At 45.8% G+C, this 26,041-nt stretch overlaps 1 protein-coding gene across 4 annotated transcripts in view; it reads left to right on the forward strand.

The window, feature by feature from the left end:
• LOC307041411 (aminopeptidase N-like) overlaps positions 1-26,041 on the forward strand; it is a 388,536-nt gene that overhangs the window by 129,760 nt on the left and 232,735 nt on the right. For all 4 annotated transcript variants that reach the window (XR_013808750.1, XM_079684804.1, XM_079684805.1 and 1 more), the window contains one exon: positions 4,055-4,136. Coding sequence is in view for 3 of the 4 variants with exons in the window: in XM_079684804.1 (XP_079540930.1) it covers positions 4,055-4,136 (82 nt within the window). In the remaining variant the exon portion in view is untranslated. The remainder of the gene's footprint in view (positions 1-4,054; positions 4,137-26,041) is intronic.

Raw genomic sequence — 26,041 nt, forward strand, 5'->3', positions numbered from 1 at the left:
AAACAATCCCTGGTTTTCTGCTGAACTGTCCAGTCTCCTTCATGAGAGAAACAATGCCTGGGCAAAGGCTCGGAAATCAGGCTCAGAGGTAGAATGGCTACGCTTTAGGCAGCTAAGGAATAGCTTTACTTCACATGTCAAAAGTGCTAAGTCAAAGTACTATTTGTCAGTTACCACAGAAAACCTGAATAATCCTAGGAAATTTTGGAAAGCCATAAAATCGATTTCGACTGGTGATATCCCAAATGAGCTACCTCCGTGCCTCACCACAGCATCTGGCATTATATCAGACAGGGCTACTATGCTAAATTGCTTTAATAAGCATTTTGTCTCTTATGGCTCTCTGTTTGATTCTGTCACTGACTGTGCTTCTGCTTCTGTGAACGCTCCAGTCCTTGACTCTGAACAATGTGGTCTGGAAAACCCTTTCAGTTTTACTCCTTTAACTGTTGGTATTGTCCATGAAGCTTTATCCAAGTTAGATCCTTGGAAACCGGCTGGCCCGGACAACGTAGAACCTTTCCTTTTAAAAGATAGCTGCAGATTGTATTGCTCCACCTCTTACTTCTCTTTTTAACCTCTCCCTCAGCACAAATACAATTCCTAAAGTATGGAAGTCTGCTTATGTCTTGCCTTTGCTAAAAGGAGGGCAGGCAACTATTTTAAATAACTATAGGCCAATCTCTAAATTGTCAGTTCTGGCTAAGGTGCTCGAACGACTTGTGAGTGAACAAGTAAAGGAGTTTTTATGTATAAATGACATCCTGTCTAAACATCAGTCAGGCTTCAGGAAGAAACATAGCACCATCACTTCAATAATGAAAGTGGTAAATTATATTACTAGTATGCTAGATAATAAACAGAGTTGTGCAGCTCTGTTTATTGACCTTTCCAAAGCGTTTGACACCGTTGATCATCGCGTTTTAAAACAGAGGCTACTCAGTATTGGCATATCCAGCCATGCAGTGGGGTGGTTTGTGAACTACCTCTCTGAAAGGTCCCAATGTGTTCACTTTGATGGGCTGTCTTCTGAGTGGTTAAACATTGCTAATGGTGTTCCTCAAGGTTCTGTTTTAGGTCCACTTTTATTCTCCATATATATCAACAGCTTAGGTGAAAATGTGGATGAAGCTACTTTACATTTTTATGCGGACGATACCGTGATGTACTGTGCAGGTCCCTCCATTCAGGAGGCGGTTGTTAAATTACAGGCTGTTTTTAACATTATTCAGACTCAGCTCTCTGAACTAAAGCTTCTTTTAAATGTGTTTAAAACCAAGATAATGCTTTTTTCAAAAGCTAAAAAGACACCAGAGCCTGTTTTAGATATTGTATCAACGCAAGGAACAAAACTTGAAGTTGTTGCCTGTTATAAATACCTTGGTATCTGGCTTGATGACTGTCTCTCTTTTAAACTTCATGTCAATAACCTGCTTAAAAAACTGAGGGTTAGGCTAGGTTTCTTTTTCAGGAATAAGTTCTGTTTCTCGCTTGAGGCCAGGAAAAGGCTAGTCACTGTGACCTTTTTACCTGTGCTGGACTATGGTGATTCGATGTATATGAATGCACCTGCCAACTACCTGAGCAAACTAGATGCTGCATATCATAGTGCTCTGAGATTTGTCACAAATTGTAAAGCACTTACTCATCACTGTACACTGTATACCAAGGCAGGTTTACCATCACTCACTGTACGGCGGCTCAGTCACTGGTACACTTTTATCTATAAAGCTATGTTGGGCAAACTCTCGTATTATAACTCTTCATTGATAAAGCAGAAAGTTGCGAGCAGCTATTGTCTGCGATCACAGGATATAGTCTTGTTAGATGTGCCAAGAGTAAGGACTGTCTTAGGTAAGACAGCTTTTATGTGTGCAGCACCACTTGCTTGGAACAGTCTACAGGCAAAATTGAAATTGAGCATTTTTATTTCTCTGAATGTATTTAAGGCACGTCTAAATGAAATGCTTTCTGACACTCTGGGTATTTGTAAATGTTGAATATGTAAATATGATATCCTCTGTTGTTTGTTTGTTTGTTGTTTTTATGTTTCATGTGGAACTAAATGATGCAGGTCTCCCTTGTAAATGAGATCGATGATCTCAAGGGACCAATCTGTCTAAATAAAGGTTTGAAATGAAATGAAATGAATGTTATAGGCTAAATTGTACATGCTAGTGTGATAAGGCCGAGGGGAAGATGACATATTGAGTTACACTGAAACTCAATATGTTTTTGCATACTGTGCGCCAATCACTCTGTGTTTTAAATATTGAGTTAAAGTCACACATTTTAGTCCATTGATACATTTCTAAAAGCTACTTTCCTAACAAACATGGTGCAGTTGTAACAATCGCTACAGATCACATATCGGATCATCTGGGAAAAGCTAAATGATGCCAGAAATTGACACAGCTTTTTTGGGTTGTGAACGCGCTGAACTCTGTTAGTGCTTGTATATCCTCCCTGTGTGTGTAACTTGTTTAAACACAACAGAGTGAGAGAAGACATTTCCCTCTGAGGGATTAATAAAGTATATCTTCTTCTTCTACTTAGAAATCATAAGTGAATGGTCACATTAGGTTTGCCTGCAGTGAATGCTGACAGCTATGAGCTAGTTTATAGATGTATGATGGCATAGACAAATGTTTCCTATATAACCCACAGTCTATGGCTGTTACTTGTGGGTTATAGCATCATTTTATATCTGCATTGTGCTCTGGCAGGAATTCGCACCCAACATGTTAATAACAGTCAACTTTTTTTTTTGTATTTAACTCTATGGTTTTACACAGTTTTTATAACCTGAAATTCACATATTTAACAATTCAATCCTCAAAGTAATACAAGTCAAAATGTGTAAAAATGTTGTTTTTTTTTTACTATAAAAGGATAGTCAATACCTGTGTTTTTTCAGTTTATCAATATAAAATAGTGGTTAAATTAAGCAAAAATATTTCTTTCTTTACTCTTTTTCTTGCAATTATAAATGTTTTAAATGAGTATTAACGGTATTTGTTATGTATTTGACAGTGATATATATAACAAAAGTATTTTTTTGTAAAATTAAAGAATATGCAGCTAATTTTGCCAACGGATAATCATTTATTTTTACGGTTAGTTTTGTTAAATTCACATTTAAAAACTGTTAAAAAAACAGATTAATATAATGTATTCCATTTCTACAGTTTTTTGTTGTTGTTAAAATACATCACACATATCAATAAACCGTTTATTCTTGTAATTTTAATATTATATCCTGTAATTATGAAATACAATAAAAAACTGTTATTTTTTTGGGGGAAACACTGTAACTGCTAAATGCAGTAGCATTTTTTGCTCAGGGCTAATTTAGACGCTTCTTGTGTGACTTGTGTTTTGTTTCTGTAAAAATGGTTCGTATCGTCAGTTAGCTGAGTTTCTTCCCGTTAAGTGAGTAAGACACATTCATAGTATATTAAATGTTAAGAAGCACTGAGACACAGTTATGGGGGCTATGGGGCTTAACAGGTTAACCCTGTGACGTTTCACACAGAGGTTAAGGAATAGACGATAGGAATAGACGATAGTAGCTGATGTTTTGGACTATTCGACTGCAGCCGAAGTAAACACTAACAGGAACACGGTATGGGCTACAGACAGGAAGTAAACACCAACAGGAACACGGTATGGGCTCTGTGTTTAAGGACTTGTTATTGGATCAGAAACCGTGAACAGACTTGGACAGTGCTGCTATGTTTGCACACATGGCTGAACAGCCCTCCACTTTAACATATAATTCATTTTAGTTTGCCATATATTGTCATATTTTCCTTATCCTAAGTGTTTTTTTTTTTTTTTTAGCTTTTACAGTTCTTTGTATATTTAAATATGGTGTAAAATCTTGTCTTTAGTACTATTTTTTAATGCTAAATTGTTTCTTGAAAATAGAAATTCCTTCTATATTTAAACGTGCCTGAGATTAGTACTCTTAACGATTAAAAAATATGTTGTTCCATCTTTTTCCGTACCAACTTTGTATACAACATGATAAACTCACTCTCTATATTTTCAGATATGGCGTGGGCTCCTTCTCCTTCGCCTCCATGATCAGTGGGGTCACTGCACGGTTCTCTACACCCGCTGAACTCCAACAGGTAAGCACTCTTTAATCATTCCTACTTCAATGCAGGAAGACATCTTATGGGAACTTTGCTTCTTTTGAATATGTGGCCCTTCAGCTGAAATGCTTCTCTCGAGCTCTGTTCCTAAATATCTATAGACCACCCAAATACTGTGCAAGCTTTTTTGATGACTTTACTGAACTGCTGTCTATAGTATTGGCTTTGACCGTCGAGTCCAGGGGTGGGGAACCTTTTTGCTCTCAAGGGCCATTTCAATTTTTACAACATCCTCTGAGGGCCGTACAAATTATTGACCTCTGCTTAAAAAAACTAAAATCACAGCCCATTAATTTGGCCTTTCGTTCATGCTGTGCAAAGAAAAAGCAACCTCTTAATCCAGATATCTTACCATGACTCGTGTATGCATGCACATGCACGGTTGTGGCATGACCACCAAAACAGAAAGATATGGACACAAGATATGTGCACATTTAGAATCCTATCCATGTGAACATGATTTAAGTGAGGGGTGGACCTAACCTCCTCTCGGGGGGTCCGGGGGCATGCTCCACCAGGAAGATTTTTTTTTAAATGTTGAAGTTAAAAGCATCAATCTGTTGCACTTTGAGAGGAACATTAAGAGATCTAAGGATACATCAACATCCATATGAAACAGAACTGTAAGCAGATTTTCTTTTTCTTTTTGGATATTTTACAAATCACTCCCCTTTTAACCTGTATTCTTGTTTATTAATTTTTAAAGTGCTCCGTCAGCACTACACCCCTGTCAGACGAGACATATACCACGTGATGAAATGATAGGCTTGTGTTGTGTTCAAGGACCCTGATCTTGGCCAGGAAAAACAGGCACTCGCTTGTTTAATTATTATTTCTTTAACCAGTTGAGCCCCATGCCCCCGGTACCGTGGGCATGGGGCTCAATGAATGAATGTGTCATACCCACTTAACAGGAAGAAACTCAGCTATCAGACAATCTTAACGATTTTTAGCTGAACGAAACACAAGGGTAATATCAAGCCTCTGAATTAGCCCTGAGCGAAAAAATGCTAACGCACTTAGCACAGAACTCACGGTATAAATACTTTATTACTTATCGGATCTGCACAAACAAGATATCCACAGTTTCTAGAGGTATAAGTATCATCACTGTGCGACCAAAACTCAGGGCAGCAAAGGCAAACCCAGACAACACACCACGTAGCTTTACGGAGCCAAAACGGCAAATACGTCTTACCTTTGCTGCTTTTTTATCAAAAGTTTTGTTCAATGGCATTAAAACGATAAAAACGCTGCTGAAGGTTAATCCAATGTCTCTGTGTCCATTTAATTTGAAATGATTACTGATAATCCATCATCATATTTATGGCTATAACTTAGTTTTCAGTTTTCAGTTTTCCGAGCGTAACATAGCTTTCGGTTTGGGCAAGCTGCATGAGCATCACTCTCACTCCTCAATGGTAACGTGTAGATGGATGTTAGGAACTTCCCCTTGATTCTATTGGCTCTAACGGTTCAAAAGAGGTGTCAATCAAATTCGACCGAGGGGGGCCAGAGATATGGCAAATCCACCCAAATGACCCCAGAAGTGGGTTTTTTTCTTCCTAAATCTCTCTAAAAAGGTAAAATGTCACTTGTTTTGCATCAATCTTGATACAGGGTACTTATTATATTTTATAGTTTGGATTCCTAAAGCTTTTAGTCTACTATCCCATCATTCAAGGGTGTTTTTCACTACAAGTAATGGTTTTGTTTTGTACGGATACTATAATGATTTTTTTTTTACTATTGTAGTGACCACGATATCCATTTGTTTTCTGTCCTTTGTTTGTGATTCACTCGTGGGGAGAGAAACAATTATTATATTTAAAAGAGTAAATGCGTTAGTGCGTTTAGTGCGTTACTCTGGCAGGACGAGGTGCTGCAGCATAAAACGAGAGGTGCTGCAGCATAAAACGAGAGGTGCTGCAGCCTACTGGTGTGGCTGACTGAAGCAAACAGTTTTTAGACCTTGCTGGTTGGGAACTTCGCAGCTTGGTTCTTTATTGTGCCTTTAATATTGAAGTATCAGTTTATATGACAAATAGTTTGTTTAAAAACGTTTATTTATTTTTCCCTTTTTTGGAATAAGCTATCTTACTTTTCAATCGCATCTGGACATTTCTATATTTTTTCTCTTTTAAATAATTTAATTCTCAAAAAAGGGACAAATAAATAAACGTTTTTAAACAGACTATTTGTCATATAAACTGATACTTCAATATTAAAGGCACAATAAAGAACCAAGCTGCGAAGCTCCCAACCAGCAAGGTCTAAAGGTTTGCTTCAGTCAGTGTCACGATTCTCATGTTATGTCACGTTTATAGTTTTGTAGGTTTGGGTGTTTTTGCTGTTTTCCATGTCATGTTTTCCTTTGGGTTATTGTCTTGTCATTAGTTTCCCTGGTTTGTCTAATTGTCTGATTATGTTCACCTGGGCCCCTGTGTTTTCTCCTCCCTCCTCACCTGTGTCTTGTTGTGTGATTGAGTCTTGTGTGTATTTAAGTTCTGGGTTGTCTGTCTGTCTTGGTCGGTTCGTCTTGTTCCCTGACTAGTTCTGCGGTGAGTGTTCTGTTTGTCATTGTACATAGATATCATAGCCTTGAAATAAAGGAAGTTTCAGTTTACATCTGCATTTGGGTCCTGCTTGTTTCACAAACCGTGACAGTATGAACCAACCTTAAAATGGACCTAGCAGACCTTTTGAAGCTACAGGCGGAACGTCTTGGATATTCTCTGGAGTATATTTTTTATATGTGGAAAGGCGCCTCATCTAGACGGGGTAGAGAGGCTGCGTTGAAGGAGGCACGTCAGGAGGTTGCTCGCAAGCCTAGGCTCTGGAGCTTGTTGCCCGAGTGGCTTAGGATTTTTTCACGTAGCCCTGAGAGCCAGTCCTCATTTTCTGACCCTTTCTTGGGGTCTGGTCTGGAGTTTGGGGTTCCACGAAGCCTCCAAAAAACTCCTAAGAGACGCAAGGCCAGGGTTCCGCGCCCAACAGCCATGGTTCCGGCTCCAGCGCCAGACCCAGCAGCCGTGGCTCCGTGCTCCAGTGCCGGCCCACGCAGCTTTGCTTCCATACTCCATTACCTGGCTTACACAGCCAGGGTCCAGGCTTCTGCTCCACGCCCAGCAGCCAGGGTTCCGGCTCCAGAACCGGACCTTACAGCCTTGTTTCCGGCCCCAGAGCCGGACCTTACAGCCATGTTTCCGGCCCCAGAACCGGACCTTACAGCCATGTTTCCGGCTCCAGAACCTGACCTTACAGACATGTTTCCGGCTGCAGAACCGGACCTTACAGCCATGTTTCCGGGTCCAATGCCGGCCCTTACAGCCATGTTTCCGGCTCCAGTGCCGGCCCTTACAGCCATGTTTCCGGCTCCAGAACCGGACCTTACAGCCATGGTCCCGGCTTCAGTGCCGGCTCCAGTAACCATGGTCCCGACTCCAGCTCCTCGTCACCTGCTGACTCATCGGCCGACGCCAGCTCCTCGAGTCCTGTCGGCGTACCGGCCGACTCCAGCACCTCGTCTCCGGTTGGCTGTCTGTCCGACGCCAGCTCCCCGAGTCCTGTCGGCGTACCGGCCGACTCCAGCACCTCGTCTCCGGTTGGCTGTCCGTCCGACGCCAGCTCCCCGAGTCCTGTCGGCGTACCGGCCGACTCCAGCACCTCGTCTCCGGTTGGCTGTCTGTCCGACGCCAGCTCCCCGAGTCCTGTCGGCGTACCCGCCGACTCCAGCACCTCGTCTCCGGTTGGCTGTCTGTCCGACGCCAGCTCCCCGAGTCCTGTCGGCGTACCGGCCGACTCCAGCACCTCGTCTCCGGTTGGCTGTCCGTCCGACGCCAGCTCCCCGTGTCCTGATGGCTGTCGTTCCGACGCCAGCTCCCCGTGTTCTGTTGGCGAACCAACCCACTCAAGTGTCGTTGAAGGTCCCGCAGACTACTCTTCTGCCGGTGGTCCTGCCAACTCCATGTCGTGTCCCGTTGGAGGTCCCGCAGACTACTCTTCTGCCGGGGGTCCTGCCAACCCCATGTCTTGCCACGTTGGAGGTCCCGCCGACTACTCTTCCGCTGGGGGTCCTGCCAACTCCATGTCCTGTCGCGTTGGGGATTCCGCCGACTGCTCTCCTGCCGGGGTTCCTGCCGGTCCTGTGTCCTCTTCCATGGAGGATCTTGCCGACACCGGCTTCTGACCGGCCTCCGGAGCTGTCTGGTCTTCACCCCTCCTCGGACTCTGCCTTGCCCCCGGGCCGTCCGCCCGAGATTCCCTCCATGGATTCTGCCTTGCCCCCGGGCCGTCCGCCCGAATTCCCCTTTTTGAACTCTGCCTTGCCCCCGGGCCGTCCGCCCGAATTCCCCTTTTTTTAACTCTGCCTTGCCCCCGGGCCGTCCGCCCGGGACCCGTCCTCCGGACCCCCTCCACCCACCCTGCTGGACTTTTGTTTTTTTGGGACGTCTGGAATCCGTCCCTTGAGGGGGGGGGTTATGTCACGATTCTCATGTTATGTCACGTTTATAGTTTTGTAGGTTTGGGTGTTTTTGCTGTTTTCCATGTCATGTTTTCCTTTGGGTTATTGTCTTGTCATTAATTTCCCTGGTGTGTCTAATTGTCTGATTATGTTCACCTGGGCCCCTGTGTTTTCTCCTCCCTCCTCATCTGTGTCTTGTTGTGTGATTGAGTCTTGTGTGTATTGGTGTCTGTCTGTCTTGGTCGGTTCGTCTTGTTCCCTGACTAGTTCTGCGGTTCTGGGTTGTCTGTCTGTCTTGGTCGGTTCGTCTTGTTCCCTGACTAGTTCTGCGGTGAGTGTTCTGTTTGTCATTGTACATAGATATCATAGCCTTGAAATAAAGGAAGTTTCAGTTTACATCTGCATTTGGGTCCTGCTTGTTTCACAAACCGTGACAGTCAGCCACACCAGTAGGCTGCAGCACCAAATAATAAATAATATACACCACAGAATCTCAGGCTATGTACTCTAGAAAGATAACATAATATAAACTAAGGAAATGGCTCCTACAACTATGTTCAATCTGAATTTAATTTAAAATAAAAAGATTCTATATTGATTCTGACTCTTCTACATCCAACTCACAGGTTTATTATTGCTTTGAGAAAAAAGATTATTCATTTACCCCTTTTAGAAGTGAAGTTATAGTCATTTGTTCTGGGAATGTCATTTTCGAGCCTGACACCTGAAAAACCAGCTTGAGGCTTAACTGGTTAATTTTTGTTTTGGCCGTATCGAATGGTCTCGCAAACCGTATACGGCCCGGAGGCCGGAGGTTCCCCAACCCCTGGTCTAGTCATTGTTGGTGATTTTAAAATCCATGCTGTGAACCCCCAAGACAGAGGGGCTAAAGAACTGTTTTGTGTTCTTGATAGCTATGGACTGACTCAGCATGTGACGGAGCCCACGCACAATAAGGGGCACACTCTGGACTTAATCATCTAAAAGGGTCTGAACATCTCTGAAGTTGTGGTGACTGATGTTGCACTCTCTGATCATTCCTGTGTTTTCTTTGAGAGCTCTATTTCTGCTCACAAAAATATTAAAAAAGAGGTAACCACAAAGCGATATTTAACTCAGGATCAGGGCCATATCCGCCATTGAGGTCACCGAGGTCCGGACCTCGGCAATTTTTTCCAAGCTGTGTATATGACAAAACTTGTGAAATAATTGCACTAAACGGGGTTCCATTTAGTACTTCCATTTACTGCCGATGGGGGCGCTGCATAACTACGTAGCCTCGTTTAAAACAAACAGAAGAAGACGACATGTATCGTATCAACAAACCACCGCAGCCTGGACTTGTATCGGAGCAGCGGAGGAGTGATGAGGTATCTAGAGATCTGAGTCCAGAGGAGGAGTGATGAGATATCTAGAGATGTGAGTACAGAGGAGGAGTGATGAGGTATCTAGAGATGTGAGTCCAGAGGAGGAGTGATGAGGTATCTAGAGATCTGAGTGCAGAGGAGGAGTGATGAGGTATCTAGAGATGTGAGTCCAGAGGAGGAGTGATGAGGTATCAATAGATCTGAGTCCAGAGGAGGAGTGATGAGGTATCTAGAGATCTGAGTCCAGAGGAGGAGTGATGAGGTATCTAGAGATCTGAGTCCAGAGGAGGAGTGATGAGGTATCTAGAGATGTGAGTCCAGAGAAGGAGTGATGAGGTATCTAGAGATCTGAGTCCAGAGGAGGATTGATGAGGTATCTAGAGATCTGAGTCCAGAGGAGGAGTGATGAGGTATCTAGAGATGTGAGTCCAGAGGAGGAGTGATGAGGTATCTAGAGATCTGAGTCCAGAGGAGGAGTTATGAGTTATCTAGAGATGTGAGTCCAGAGGAGGAGTGATGAGGTATATAGAGATGTCAGTCCAGAGGAGGAGTGATGAGGCATCAAGAGATCTGAGTCCAGAGGAGGAGTGATGAGGTATCTAGAGATGTGAGTCCAGAGGAGGAGTGATGAGGTATCTAGAGATGCGAGTCCAGAGGAGGAGTGATGAGGTATCTAGAGATCTGAGTCCAGAGGAGGAGTGATGAGGTATCTAGAGATGTGAGTCCAGAGGAGGAGTGATGAGGTATCTAGAGATCTGAGTCCAGAGGAGGAGTGATGAGGTATCTAGAGATGTGAGTCCAGAGGAGGAGTGATGAGGTATCTAGAGATCTGAGTCCAGAGGAGGAGTGATGAGGTATCTAGAGATGTGAGTCCAGAGGAGGAGTGATGAGGTATCTAGAGATGTGAATCCAGAGGAGTGATGAGGTATCTAGAGATGTGAGTCCAGAGGAGGAGTGATGAGGTATAGGAGTGATGAGGTATCTAGAGATCTGAGTCCAGAGGAGTGATGAGGTATCTAGAGATGTGAGTCCAGAGGAGGAGTGATGAGGTATCTAGAGATGTGAGTCCAGAGGAGGAGTGATGAGGTATCTAGAGATCTGAGTCCAGAGGAGGAGTGATGAGGTATCTAGAGATGTGAGTCCAGAGGAGGAGTGATGAGGTATCAAGAGATCTGAGTCCAGAGGAGGAGTGATGAGGTATCTAGAGATCTGAGTCCAGAGGAGGAGTGATGAGGTATCTAGAGATCTGAGTCCAGAGGAGGAGAGATGAGGTATCTATAGATCTGAGTCCAGAGGAGTGATGATGTATCTAGATATCTGAGTCCAGAGGAGGAGTGATGAGGTATATAGAGATCTGAGTCCAGAGGAGGAGTGATGAGGTATCTAGAGATGTGTGTCCAGAGGAGGAGTGATGAGGTATCTAGACATCTGAGTCCAGAGGAGGAGTGATGAGGTATCTAGAGATGTGAGTCCAGAGGAGGAGTGATGAGGTATCTAGAGATGTGAGTCCAGAGGAGGAGTGATGAGGTATCTAGAGATCTGAGTCCAGAGGAGGAATGGTGAGGTATCTAGAGATCTGAGTCCAGAGGAGTGATGAGGTATCTAGAGATGTGAGTCCAGAGGAGGAGTGATGAGGTATCTAGAGATCTGAGTCCAGAGGAGGAGTGATGAGGTAGGGATCTGATTCCAGAGGAGGAGTGATGAGGTATCTAGAGATCTGAGTCCAGAGGAGGAGTGATGAGGTATCTAGAGATGTGAGTCCATAGGAGGAGTGATGAGGTATCTAGAGATGTGAGTCCAGAGGAGGAGTGATGAGGTATCTAGAGATGTGAGTCCAGAGGAGGAGTGATGAGGTATCTAGAGATGTGAGTCCAGAGGAGGAGTGATGAGGTATCTAGAGATGTGAGTCCAGAGGAGGAGTGATGAGGTATCTAGAGATGTGAGTCCAGAGGAGGAGTGATGAGGTATATAGAGATCTGAGTCCAGAGGAGGAGTGATGAGGTATCTAGAGATGTGAGTCCAGAGGAGGAGTGATGAGGTATCTAGAGATGTGAGTCCAGAGGAGGAGTGATGAGGTATCTAGAGATGTGAGTCCAGAGGAGTGATGAGGTATCTAGAGATCTGAGTCCAGAGGAGTGATGAGGTATCTAGAGATGTGAGTCCAGAGGAGGAGTGATGAGGTATCAAGAGATCTGAGTCGAGAGGAGTGATGAGGTATCTAGAGATGTGAGTCCAGAGGAGGAGTGATGAGGTATATAGAGATCTGAGTCCAGAGGAGGAGTGATGAGGTATCTAGAGATGTGAGTCCAGAGGAGGAGTGATGAGGTATATAGAGATCTGATTCCAGAGGAGGAGTGATGAGGTATCTAGAGATCTGAGTCCAGAGGAGGAGTGATGAGGTATCTAGAGATCTGAGTCCAGAGGAGGAGTGATGAGGTATCTAGAGATCTGAGTCCAGAGGAGGAGTGATGAGGTATCTAGAGATCTGAGTCCAGAGGAGGAGTGATGAGGTATCTAGAGATGTGAGTCCAGAGGAGGAGTGATGAGGTATCAAGAGATCTGAGTCCAGAGGAGGAGTGATGAGGTATCTAGAGATGTGAGTCCAGAGGAGGAGTGATGAGGTATCTAGAGATGCGAGTCCAGAGGAGGAGTGATGAGGTATCTAGAGATCTGAGTCCAGAGGAGGAGTGATGAGGTACCAAGAGATCTGAGTCCAGAGGAGGAGTGATGAGGTATCTAGAGATCTGAGTCCAGAGGAGGAGTGATGAGGTATCTATAGATGTGAGTCCAGAGGAGTGATGAGGTATATAGAGATCTGAGACCATAGGAGGAGTGATGAGGTATTTAGAGATCTGAGTCCAGAGGAGGAGTGATGAGGTATCTAGAGATGTGAATCCATAGGAGGAGTGATGAGGTATCTAAAGATCTGAGTCCAGAGGAGGAGTGATTAGGTATCTAGAGATGTGAGTCCAAAGGAGGAGTGATGAGGTCTCTAGAGATCTGAGTCGAGAAGAGTGATGAGGTATCTAGAGATCTGAGTCCAGAGGAGGAGTGATGAGGTATCTAGAGATCTGAGTCCAGAGGAGGAGTGATGAGGTATCTAGAGATGTGAGTCCAGAGGAGGAGTGATGAGGTATCTAGAGATGTGAGTCCAGAGGAGTGATGAGGTATCTAGAGATCTGAGTCCAGAGGAGGAGTGATGAGGTATAGGAGTGATGAGGTATCTAGAGATCTGAGTCCAGAGGAGTGATGAGGTATCTAGAGATGTGAGTCCAGAGTAGGAGTGATGAGGTATCTAGAGATGTGAGTCCAGAGGAGGAGTGATGAGGTATCTAGAGATCTGAGTCCAGAGGAGGAGTGATGAGGTATCTAGAGATGTGAGTCCAGAGGAGGAGTGATGAGGTATCAAGAGATCTGAGTCCAGAGGAGGAGTGATGAGGTATCTAGAGATCTGAGTCCAGAGGAGGAGTGATGAGGTATCTAGAGATCTGAGTCCAGAGGAGGAGAGATGAGGTATCTATAGATCTGAGTCCAGAGGAGTGATGATGTATCTAGATATCTGAGTCCAGAGGAGGAGTGATGAGGTATATAGAGATCTGAGTCCAGAGGAGGAGTGATGAGGTATCTAGAGATGTGTGTCCAGAGGAGGAGTGATGAGGTATCTAGACATCTGAGTCCAGAGGAGGAGTGATGAGGTATCTAGAGATGTGAGTCCAGAGGAGGAGTGATGAGGTATCTAGAGATGTGAGTCCAGAGGAGGAGTGATGAGGTATCTAGAGATCTGAGTCCAGAGGAGGAGTGGTGAGGTATCTAGAGATCTGAGTCCAGAGGAGTGATGAGGTATCTAGAGATGTGAGTCCAGAGGAGGAGTGATGAGGTATCTAGAGATCTGAGTCCAGAGGAGTGATGAGGTATCTAGAGATGTGAGTCCAGAGGAGGAGTGATGAGGTATCAAGAGATCTGAGTCGAGAGGAGTGATGAGGTATCTAGAGATGTGAGTCCAGAGGAGGAGTGATGAGGTATATAGAGATCTGAGTCCAGAGGAGGAGTGATGAGGTATCTAGAGATGTGAGTCCAGAGGAGGAGTGATGAGGTATATAGAGATCTGATTCCAGAGGAGGAGTGATGAGGTATCTAGAGATCTGAGTCCAGAGGAGGAGTGATGAGGTATCTAGAGATCTGAGTCCAGAGGAGGAGTGATGAGGTATCTAGAGATCTGAGTCCAGAGGAGGAGTGATGAGGTATCTAGAGATCTGAGTCCAGAGGAGGAGTGATGAGGTATCAAGAGATGTGAGTCCAGAGCAGGAGTGATGAGGTATCTAGAGATCTGAGTCCAGAGGAGGAGTGATGAGGTATCTAGAGATCTGAGTCCAGAGGAGGAGTGATGCGGTATCTAGAGATGTTAGTCAAGAGGAGGAGTGATGAGGTATCTAGAGATGTGAGTCCAGAGGAGTGATGAGGTATATAGAGATCTGAGTCCAGAGGAGGAGTGATGAGGTATCTAGAGAACTGAGTCCAGAGGAGGAGTGATGAGGTATCTAGAGATCTGAGTCCAGAGGAGGAGTGATGAGGTATCTAGAGATCTGAGTCCAGAGGAGGAGTGATGAGGTATCTAGAGATGTGAGTCCAGAGGAGGAGTGATGAGGTATCTAGAGATCTGAGTCCAGAGGAGGAGTGATGAGGTATCTAGAGATCTGAGTCCAAAGGAGGAGTGATGAGGTATCAAGAGATGTGAGTCCAGAGCAGGAGTGATGAGGTATCTAGAGATCTGAGTCCAGAGGAGGAGTGATGAGGTATCTAGAGATCTGAGTCCAGAGGAGGAGTGATGCGGTATCTAGAGATGTTAGTCAAGAGGAGGAGTGATGAGGTATCTAGAGATGTAAGTCCAGAGGAGGAGTGATGAGGTATCTAGAGATGTGAGTCCAGAGGAGTGATGAGGTATCTAGAGATGTGAGTCCAGATGAGGAGTGATGAGGTATCAAGAGATCTGAGTCGAGAGGAGTGATGAGGTATCTAGAGATGTGAGTCCAGAGGAGGAGTGATGAGGTATATAGAGATCTGAGTCCAGAGGAGGAGTGATGAGGTATCTAGAGATGTGAGTCCAGAGGAGGAGTGATGAGGTATATAGAGATCTGATTCCAGAGGAGGAGTGATGAGGTATCTAGAGATCTGAGTCCAGAGGAGGAGTGATGAGGTATCTAGAGATCTGAGTCCAGAGGAGGAGTGATGAGGTATCTAGAGATCTGAGTCCAGAGGAGGAGTGATGAGGTATCTAGAGATCTGAGTCCAGAGGAGGAGTGATGAGGTATCAAGAGATGTGAGTCCAGAGCAGGAGTGATGAGGTATCTAGAGATCTGAGTCCAGAGGAGGAGTGATGCGGTATCTAGAGATGTTAGTCAAGAGGAGGAGTGATGAGGTATCTAGAGATGTGAGTCCAGAGGAGTGATGAGGTATATAGAGATCTGAGTCCAGAGGAGGAGTGATGAGGTATCTAGAGATCTGAGTCCAGAGGAGGAGTGATGAGGTATCAATAGATGTGAGTCCAGAGCAGGAGTGATGAGGTATCTAGAGATCTGAGTCCAGAGGAGGAGTGATGAGGTATCTAGAGATCTGAGTCCAGAGGAGGAGTGATGCGGTATCTAGAGATGTTAGTCAAGAGGAGGAGTGATGAGGTATCTAGAGATGTGAGTCCAGAGGAGTGATGAGGTATATAGAGATTTGAGTCCAGAGGAGGAGTGATGAGGTATCTAGAGAACTGAGTCCAGAGGAGGAGTGATGAGGTATCTAGAGATGTAAGTCCAGAGGAGGAGTGATGAGGTATCTAGAGATGTGAGTCCAGAGGAGGAGTGATGAGGTATCTAGAGATGTGAGTCCAGAGGAGGAGTGATGAGGTATCTAGAGATCTGAGTCCAGAGGAGGAGTGATGAGGTATCTAGAGATGTGAGTCCAGAGGAGGAGTGATGAGGTATCTAGAGATCTGAGTCCAGAGGAGGAGTGATGAGGTATCTAGAGATGTGAGTCCAGAGGAGGAGTGATGAGGTATATAGAGGTGTGAGTCCAGAGGAGGAGTGATGAGGTATCTAGAGATCTGAGTCCAGAGGAGGAGTGATGAGGTAGGGATCTGAGTCCAGAGGAGGAGTGATGAGGTATCAAGAGATGTGAGTCCAGAGCAGGAGTGATGAGGTATCTAGAGATCTGAGTCCAGAGGAGGAGTGATGAGGTATCTGGAGATCTGAGTCCAGAGGAGGAGTGATGCGGTATCTAGAGATGTGAGTCAAGAGGAGGAGTGATGAGGTATCTAGAGATGTGAGTCCAGAGGAGTGATGAGGTATATAGAGATCTGAGTCCAGAGGAGGAGTGATGAGGTATCTAGAGATGTGAGTCCAGAGGAGGAGTGATGAGGTATCTAGAGAGGTGAGTCCAGAGGAGGAGTGATGAGGTATCTAGAGATGTGCATCCAGAGGAGGAGTGATGAGGTATCTAGAGATGTGAGTCCAGAGGAGGAGTGATGAGGTATATCGAGATGTGAGTACAGAGGAGGAGTGATGAGGTATCTAGAGATCTGAGTCCAGAGGAGGAGTGATGAGGTATCTAGAGATCTGAGTCCAGAGGAGGAGTGATGAGGTATTTAGAGATCTGAGTCCAGAGGAGGAGTGATGAGGTATATAGAGATGTGAGTCCAGAGGAGGAGTGATGAGGTATCTAGAGATCTGAGTCCAGAGGAGGAGTGATGAGGTATCTAGAGATGTGAGTCCAGAGGAGGAGTGATGAGGTATCTAGAGATCTGAGTCCAGAGGAGGAGTGATGAGGTATCTAGAGATCTGAGTCCAGAGGAGGAGTGATGAGGTATCTAGAGATGTAAGTCCATAGGAGGAGTGATGAGGTATCAATAGATCTGAGTCCAGAGGAGGAGTGATGAGGTATCTAGAGATGTGAGTCCAGAGGAGGAGTGATGAGGTATCTAGAGATCTGAGTCCAGAGGAGGAGTGATGCGGTATCCAGAGATGTGAGTCCAGAGGAGGATTGATGAGGTATCTAGAGATCTGAGTCCAGAGGAGGAGTGATGAGGTATCTAAAGATCTGAGTCCAGAGGAGGAGTTATGAGGTATCTAGAGATGTGATTCCAGAGGAGGAGTGATGAGGTATCTAGAAATCTGAGTCCAGAGGAGGAGTGATGAGGTATCTAGAGATATGAGTCCAGAGGAGGAGTGATGAGGTATCTAGAGATGTGAGTCCAGAGGAGGAGTGATGAGGTATCTAGAGATCTGAGTCCAGAGGAGGAGTGATGAGGTATCTAGAGATCTGAGTCCAGAGGAGGAGTGATGAGGTATCTAGAGATCTGATTCCAGAGGAGGAGTGATGAGGTATTTAGAGATCTGAGTCCAGAGGAGGAGTGATGAGGTATATAGAGATCTGAGTCCAGAGGAGGAGTGATGAGGTATCTAGAGATCTGAGTCCAGAGGAGGAGTGATAAGGTATCTAGAGATCTGAGTCCAGAGGAGGAGTGATGAGGTATCAAGAGATGTGAGTCCAGAGGAGAAGTGATGAGGTATCTAGAGATGTGAGTCCATAGGAGGAGTGATGAGGTATCAAGAGATCTGAGTCCAGAGGAGGAGTGATGAGGTATCAAGAGATCTGAGTCCAGAGGAGGAGTGATGAGGTATCTAGAGATCTGAGTCCAGAGGAGGAGTGATGAGGTCTCTAGAGATCTGAGTCGAGAGGAGTGATGAGGTATTTAGAGATCTGAGTCCAGAGGAGGAGTGATGAGGTATATAGAGATGTGAGTCCAGAGGAGGAGTGATGCGGTATCTAGAGATGTGAGTCAAGAGGAGGAGTGATGAGGTATCTAGAGATGTGAGTCCAGAGGAGTGATGAGGTATATAGAGATCTGAGTCCAGAGGAGGAGTGATGAGGTATCTAGAGATGTGAGTCCAGAGGAGGAGTGATGAGGTATCTAGAGAGGTGAGTCCAGAGGAGGAGTGATGAGGTATCTAGAGATGTGCGTCCAGAGGAGGAGTGATGAGGTATCTAGAGATGTGAGTCCAGAGGAGGAGTGATGAGGTATATCGAGATGTGAGTACAGAGGAGGAGTGATGAGGTATCTAGAGATCTGAGTCCAGAGGAGGAGTGATGAGGTATCTAGAGATCTGAGTCCAGAGGAGGAGTGATGAGGTATTTAGAGATCTGAGTCCAGAGGAGGAGTGATGAGGTATATAGAGATGTGAGTCCAGAGGAGGAGTGATGAGGTATCTAGAGATCTGAGTCCAGAGGAGGAGTGATGAGGTATCTAGAGATGTGAGTCCAGAGGAGGAGTGATGAGGTATCTAGAGATCTGAGTCCAGAGGAGGAGTGATGAGGTATCTAGAGATCTGAGTCCAGAGGAGGAGTGATGAGGTATCTAGAGATGTAAGTCCATAGGAGGAGTGATGAGGTATCAATAGATCTGAGTCCAGAGGAGGAGTGATGAGGTATCTAGAGATGTGAGTCCAGAGGAGGAGTGATGAGGTATCTAGAGATCTGAGTCCAGAGGAGGAGTGATGCGGTATCTAGAGATGTGAGTCCAGAGGAGGATTGATGAGGTATCTAGAGATCTGAGTCCAGAGGAGGAGTGATGAGGTATCTAAAGATCTGAGTCCAGAGGAGGAGTTATGAGGTATCTAGAGATGTGATTCCAGAGGAGGAGTGATGAGGTATCTAGAAATCTGAGTCCAGAGGAGGAGTGATGAGGTATCTAGAGATATGAGTCCAGAGGAGGAGTGATGAGGTATCTAGAGATGTGAGTCCAGAGGAGGAGTGATGAGGTATCTAGAGATCTGAGTCCAGAGGAGGAGTGATGAGGTATCTAGAGATCTGAGTCCAGAGGAGGAGTGATGAGGTATCTAGAGATCTGATTCCAGAGGAGGAGTGATGAGGTATTTAGAGATCTGAGTCCAGAGGAGGAGTGATGAGGTATATAGAGATCTGAGTCCAGAGGAGGAGTGATGAGGTATCTAGAGATCTGAGTCCAGAGGAGGAGTGATAAGGTATCTAGAGATCTGAGTCCAGAGGAGGAGTGATGAGGTATCAAGAGATGTGAGTCCAGAGGAGAAGTGATGAGGTATCTAGAGATGTGAGTCCATAGGAGGAGTGATGAGGTATCAAGAGATCTGAGTCCAGAGGAGGAGTGATGAGGTATCAAGAGATCTGAGTCCAGAGGAGGAGTGATGAGGTATCTAGAGATCTGAGTCCAGAGGAGGAGTGATGAGGTCTCTAGAGATCTGAGTCGAGAGGAGTGATGAGGTATTTAGAGATCTGAGTCCAGAGGAGGAGTGATGAGGTATATAGAGATGTGAGTCCAGAGGAGGAGTGATGAGGTATATAGAGATCTGAGTCCAGAGGAGGAGTGATGAGGTATCTAGAGATGTGAGTCCAGAGGAGGAGTGATGAGGTATATAGAGATCTGATTCCAGAGGAGGAGTGATGAGGTATCTAGAGATCTGAGTCCAGAGGAGGAGTGATGCGGTATCTAGAGATGTGAGTCAAGAGGAGGAGTGATGAGGTATCTAGAGATGTGAGTCCAGAGGAGTGATGAGGTATATAGAGATCTGAGTCCAGAGGAGGAGTGATGAGGTATCTAGAGATGTGAGTCCAGAGGAGGAGTGATGAGGTATCTAGAGAGGTGAGTCCAGAGGAGGAGTGATGAGGTATCTAGAGATGTGAGTCCAGAGGAGGAGTGATGAGGTATCTAGAGATGTGAGTCCAGAGGAGGAGTGATGAGGTATATAGAGATGTGAGTACAGAGGAGGAGTGATGAGGTATCTATAGATCTGAGTCCAGAGGAGGAGTGATGAGGTATCTAGAGATCTGAGTCCAGAGGAGGAGTGATGAGGTATTTAGAGATCTGAGTCCAGAGGAGGAGTGATGAGGTATATAGAGATGTGAGTCCAGAGGAGGAGTGATGAGGTATATAGAGATGTGAGTCCAGAGGAGGAGTGATGAGGTATCTAGAGATCTGAGTCCAGAGGAGGAGTGATGAGGTATCTAGAGATGTGAGTCCAGAGGAGGAGTGATGAGGTATCTAGAGATCTGAGTCCAGAGGAGGAGTGATGAGGTATCTAGAGATCTGAGTCCAGAGGAGGAGTGATGAGGTATCTAGAGATGTAAGTCCATACGAGGAGTGATGAGGTATCAAGAGATCTGAGTCCAGAGGAGGAGTGATGAGGTATCAAGAGATCTGAGTCCAGAGGAGGAGTGATGAGGTATCTAGAGATGTGAGTCTAGAGGAGGAGTGATGAGGTATCTAGAGATCTGAGTCCAGAGGAGGAGTGATGAGGTATCTAGAGATCTGAGTCCAGAGGAGGAGTGATGAGGTCTCTCGAGATCTGAGTCGAGAGGAGTGATGAGGTATCTAGAGATCTGAGTCCAGAGGAGGAATGATGAGGTATCTAGAGATCTGAGCCCAGAGGAGGAGAGATGAGGTATCTAGAGATGTGAGTACAGAGGAGGAGTGATGAGGTATCTAGAGATGTGAGTCCAGAGGAGGAGTGATGAGGTATCTAGAGATCTGAGTCCAGAGGAGGAGAGATGAGGTATCTAGAGATGTGAGTACAGAGGAGGAGTGATGAGGTATCTAGAGATGTGAGTCCAGAGGAGGAGTGATGAGGTATCTAGAGATGTGAGTCCAGAGGAGGAGTGATGAGCTATATAGAGATCTAAGTCCAGAGGAGGAGTGATGAGGTATCTAGAGATGTGAGTCCAGAGGAGTGATGAGGTATATAGAGATCTGAGTCCAGAGGAGGAGTGATGAGGTATCTAGAGATGTGAGTCCAGAGGAGGAGTGATGAGGTATCTAGAGATGTGAGTCCAGAGGAGGAGTGATGAGGTATCTAGAGATGTGAGTCCAGATGAGTGATGAGGTATCTAGAGATCTGAGTCCAGAGGAGTGATGAGGTATCTAGAGATCTGAGTCCAGAGGAGGAGTGATGAGGTATCAAGAGATCTGAGTCGAGAGGAGTGATGAGGTATCTAGAGATGTGAGTCCAGAGGAGGAGTGATGAGGTATCTAGAGATTTGAGTCCAGAGGAGGAGTGATGAGGTATCTAGAGATGTAAGTCCAGAGGAGGAGTGATGAGGTATATAGAGATCTGAGTCCAGAGGAGGAGTGATGAGGTATCTAGAGATCTGAGTCCAGAGGAGGAGTGATGAGGTATCTAGAGATCTGAGTCCAGAGGAGGAGTGATGAGGTATCTAGAGATGTGAGTCCAGAGGAGGAGTGATGAGGTATCTAGAAATCTGACTCCAGAGGAGGAGTGATGAGGTAGGGATCTGAGTCCAGAGGAGGAGTGATGAGGTATCTAGAGATGTGAGTCCAGAGGAGGAGTGATGAGGTATATAGAGGTGTGAGTCCAGATGAGGAGTGATGAGGTATCTAGAGATCTGAGTCCAGAGGAGGAGTGATGAGGTAGGGATCTGAGTCCAGAGGAGGAGTGATGAGGTATCAAGAGATGTGAGTCCAGAGCAGGAGTGATGAGGTATCTAGAGATCTGAGTCCAGAGGAGGAGTGATGAGGTATCTAGAGATCTGAGTCCAGAGGAGGAGTGATGCGGTATCTAGAGATGTGAGTCAAGAGGAGGAGTGATGAGGTATCTAGAGATGTGAGTCCAGAGGAGTGATGAGGTATATAGAGATCTGAGTCCAGAGGAGGAGTGATGAGGTATCTAGAGATGTGAGTCCAGAGGAGGAGTGATGAGGTATCTAGAGAGGTGAGTCCAGAGGAGGAGTGATGAGGTATCTAGAGATGTGCGTCCAGAGGAGGAGTGATGAGGTATCTAGAGATGTGAGTCCAGAGGAGGAGTGATGAGGTATATAGAGATGTGAGTACAGAGGAGGAGTGATGAGGTATCTAGAGATCTGAGTCCAGAGGAGGAGTGATGAGGTATCTAGAGATCTGAGTCCAGAGGAGGAGTGATGAGGTATTTAGAGATCTGAGTCCAGAGGAGGAGTGATGAGGTATCTAGAGATCTGAGTCCAGAGGAGGAGTGATGAGGTATCTAGAGATGTAAGTCCATACGAGGAGTGATGAGGTATCAAGAGATCTGAGTCCAGAGGAGGAGTGATGAGGTATCAAGAGATCTGAGTCCAGAGGAGGAGTGATGAGGTATCTAGAGATGTGAGTCTAGAGGAGGAGTGATGAGGTATCTAGAGATCTGAGTCCAGAGGAGGAGTGATGAGGTATCTAGAGATCTGAGTCCAGAGGAGGAGTGATGAGGTCTCTCGAGATCTGAGTCGAGAGGAGTGATGAGGTATCTAGAGATCTGAGTCCAGAGGAGGAATGATGAGGTATCTAGAGATCTGAGCCCAGAGGAGGAGAGATGAGGTATCTAGAGATGTGAGTACAGAGGAGGAGTGATGAGGTATCTAGAGATGTGAGTCCAGAGGAGGAGTGATGAGGTATCTAGAGATCTGAGTCCAGAGGAGGAGAGATGAGGTATCTAGAGATGTGAGTACAGAGGAGGAGTGATGAGGTATCTAGAGATGTGAGTCCAGAGGAGGAGTGATGAGGTATCTAGAGATGTGAGTCCAGAGGAGGAGTGATGAGCTATATAGAGATCTAAGTCCAGAGGAGGAGTGATGAGGTATCTAGAGATGTGAGTCCAGAGGAGTGATGAGGTATATAGAGATCTGAGTCCAGAGGAGGAGTGATGAGGTATCTAGAGATGTGAGTCCAGAGGAGGAGTGATGAGGTATCTAGAGATGTGAGTCCAGAGGAGGAGTGATGAGGTATCTAGAGATGTGAGTCCAGATGAGTGATGAGGTATCTAGAGATCTGAGTCCAGAGGAGTGATGAGGTATCTAGAGATCTGAGTCCAGAGGAGGAGTGATGAGGTATCAAGAGATCTGAGTCGAGAGGAGTGATGAGGTATCTAGAGATGTGAGTCCAGAGGAGGAGTGATGAGGTATCTAGAGATTTGAGTCCAGAGGAGGAGTGATGAGGTATCTAGAGATGTGAGTCCAGAGGAGGAGTGATGAGGTATATAGAGATCTGAGTCCAGAGGAGGAGTGATGAGGTATCTAGAGATCTGAGTCCAGAGGAGGAGTGATGAGGTATCTAGAGATCTGAGTCCAGAGGAGGAGTGATGAGGTATCTAGAGATGTGAGTCCAGAGGAGGAGTGATGAGGTATCTAGAAATCTGACTCCAGAGGAGGAGTGATGAGGTAGGGATCTGAGTCCAGAGGAGGAGTGATGAGGTATCTAGAGATGTGAGTCCAGAGGAGGAGTGATGAGGTATATAGAGGTGTGAGTCCAGATGAGGAGTGATGAGGTATCTAGAGATCTGAGTCCAGAGGAGGAGTGATGAGGTAGGGATCTGAGTCCAGAGGAGGAGTGATGAGGTATCAAGAGATGTGAGTCCAGAGCAGGAGTGATGAGGTATCTAGAGATCTGAGTCCAGAGGAGGAGTGATGAGGTATCTAGAGATCTGAGTCCAGAGGAGGAGTGATGCGGTATCTAGAGATGTGAGTCAAGAGGAGGAGTGATGAGGTATCTAGAGATGTGAGTCCAGAGGAGTGATGAGGTATATAGAGATCTGAGTCCAGAGGAGGAGTGATGAGGTATCTAGAGATGTGAGTCCAGAGGAGGAGTGATGAGGTATCTAGAGAGGTGAGTCCAGAGGAGGAGTGATGAGGTATCTAGAGATGTGCGTCCAGAGGAGGAGTGATGAGGTATCTAGAGATGTGAGTCCAGAGGAGGAGTGATGAGGTATATAGAGATGTGAGTACAGAGGAGGAGTGATGAGGTATCTAGAGATCTGAGTCCAGAGGAGGAGTGATGAGGTATTTAGAGATCTGAGTCCAGAGGAGGAGTGATGAGGTATCTAGAGATCTGAGTCCAGAGGAGGAGTGATGAGGTATCTAGAGATCTGAGTCCAGAGGAGGAGTGATGAGGTATCTAGAGATGTGAGTCCAGAGGAGGAGTGATGAGGTATCTAGAGATCTGAGTCCAGAGGAGGAGTGATGAGGTATCTAGAGATCTGAGTCCAGAGGAGGAGTGATGAGGTATCTAGAGATGTAAGTCCATAGGAGGAGTGATGAGGTATCAATAGATCTGAGTCCAGAGGAGGAGTGATGAGGTATCTAGAGATGTGAGTCCAGAGGAGGAGTGATGAGGTATCTAGAGATCTGAGTCCAGAGGAGGAGTGATGAGGTATCTAGAGATGTGAGTCCAGAGGAGGATTGATGAGGTATCTAGAGATCTGAGTCCAGAGGAGGAGTGATGAGGTATCTAAAGATCTGAGTCCAGAGGAGGAGTTATGAGGTATCTAGAGATGTGATTCCAGAGGAGGAGTGATGAGGTATCTAGAAATCTGAGTCCAGAGGAGGAGTGATGAGGTATCTAGAGATATGAGTCCAGAGGAGGAGTGATGAGGTATCTAGAGATGTGAGTCCAGAGGAGGAGTGATGAGGTATCTAGAGATCTGAGTCCAGAGGAGGAGTGATGAGGTATCTAGAGATCTGAGTCCAGAGGAGGAGTGATGAGGTATTTAGAGATCTGAGTCCAGAGGAGGAGTGATGAGGTATCAAGAGATCTGAGTCGAGAGGAGTGATGAGGTATCTAGAGATGTGAGTCCAGAGGAGGAGTGATGAGGTATCTAGAGATTTGAGTCCAGAGGAGGAGTGATGAGGTATCTAGAGATGTGAGTCCAGAGGAGGAGTGATGAGGTATATAGAGATCTGAGTCCAGAGGAGGAGTGATGAGGTATCTAGAGATCTGAGTCCAGAGGAGGAGTGATGAGGTATCTAGAGATCTGAGTCCAGAGGAGGAGTGATGAGGTATCTAGAGATGTGAGTCCAGAGGAGGAGTGATGAGGTATCTAGAGATCTGAGTCCAGAGGAGGAGTGATGAGGTATCTAAAGATCTGAGTCCAGAGGAGGAGTTATGAGGTATCTAGAGATGTGATTCCAGAGGAGGAGTGATGAGGTATCTAGAAATCTGAGTCCAGAGGAGGAGTGATGAGGTATCTAGAGATATGAGTCCAGAGGAGGAGTGATGAGGTATCTAGAGATGTGAGTCCAGAGGAGGAGTGATGAGGTATCTAGAGATCTGAGTCCAGAGGAGGAGTGATGAGGTATCTAGAGATCTGAGTCCAGAGGAGGAGTGATGAGGTATCTAGAGATCTGAGTCCAGAGGAGGAGTGATGAGGTATTTAGAGATCTGAGTCCAGAGGAGGAGTGATGAGGTATCAAGAGATCTGAGTCGAGAGGAGTGATGAGGTATCTAGAGATGTGAGTCCAGAGGAGGAGTGATGAGGTATCTAGAGATTTGAGTCCAGAGGAGGAGTGATGAGGTATCTAGAGATGTGAGTCCAGAGGAGGAGTGATGAGGTATATAGAGATCTGAGTCCAGAGAAGGAGTGATGAGGTATCTAGAGATCTGAGTCCAGAGGAGGAGTGATGAGGTATCTAGAGATCTGAGTCCAGAGGAGGAGTGATGAGGTATCTAGAGATGTGAGTCCAGAGGAGGAGTGATGAGGTATCTAGAAATCTGACTCCAGAGGAGGAGTGATGAGGTAGGGATCTGAGTCCAGAGGAGGAGTGATGAGGTATCTAGAGATGTGAGTCCAGAGGAGGAGTGATGAGGTATATAGAGGTGTGAGTCCAGAGGAGGAGTGATGAGGTATCTAGAGATCTGAGTCCAGAGGAGGAGTGATGCGGTATCTAGAGATGTGAGTCCAGAGGAGGATTGATGAGGTATCTAGAGATCTGAGTCCAGAGGAGGAGTGATGAGGTATCTAAAGATCTGAGTCCAGAGGAGGAGTTATGAGGTATCTAGAGATGTGAGTCCAGAGGAGGAGTGATGAGGTATATAGAGGTGTGAGTCCAGAGGAGGAGTGATGAGGTATCTAGAGATCTGAGTCCAGAGGAGGAGTGATGAGGTATCTAGAGATCTGAGTCCAGAGGAGGAGTGATGAGGTATTTAGAGATCTGAGTCCAGAGGAGGAGTGATGAGGTATCTAGAGATCTGAGTCCAGAGGAGGAGTGATGAGGTATCTAGAGATCTGAGTCCAGAGGAG

The sequence above is a fragment of the Notothenia rossii genome (assembly GCF_949606895.1).
Source record: "Notothenia rossii genome assembly, chromosome: 5".
NCBI lineage: Eukaryota > Metazoa > Chordata > Actinopteri > Perciformes > Nototheniidae > Notothenia > Notothenia rossii.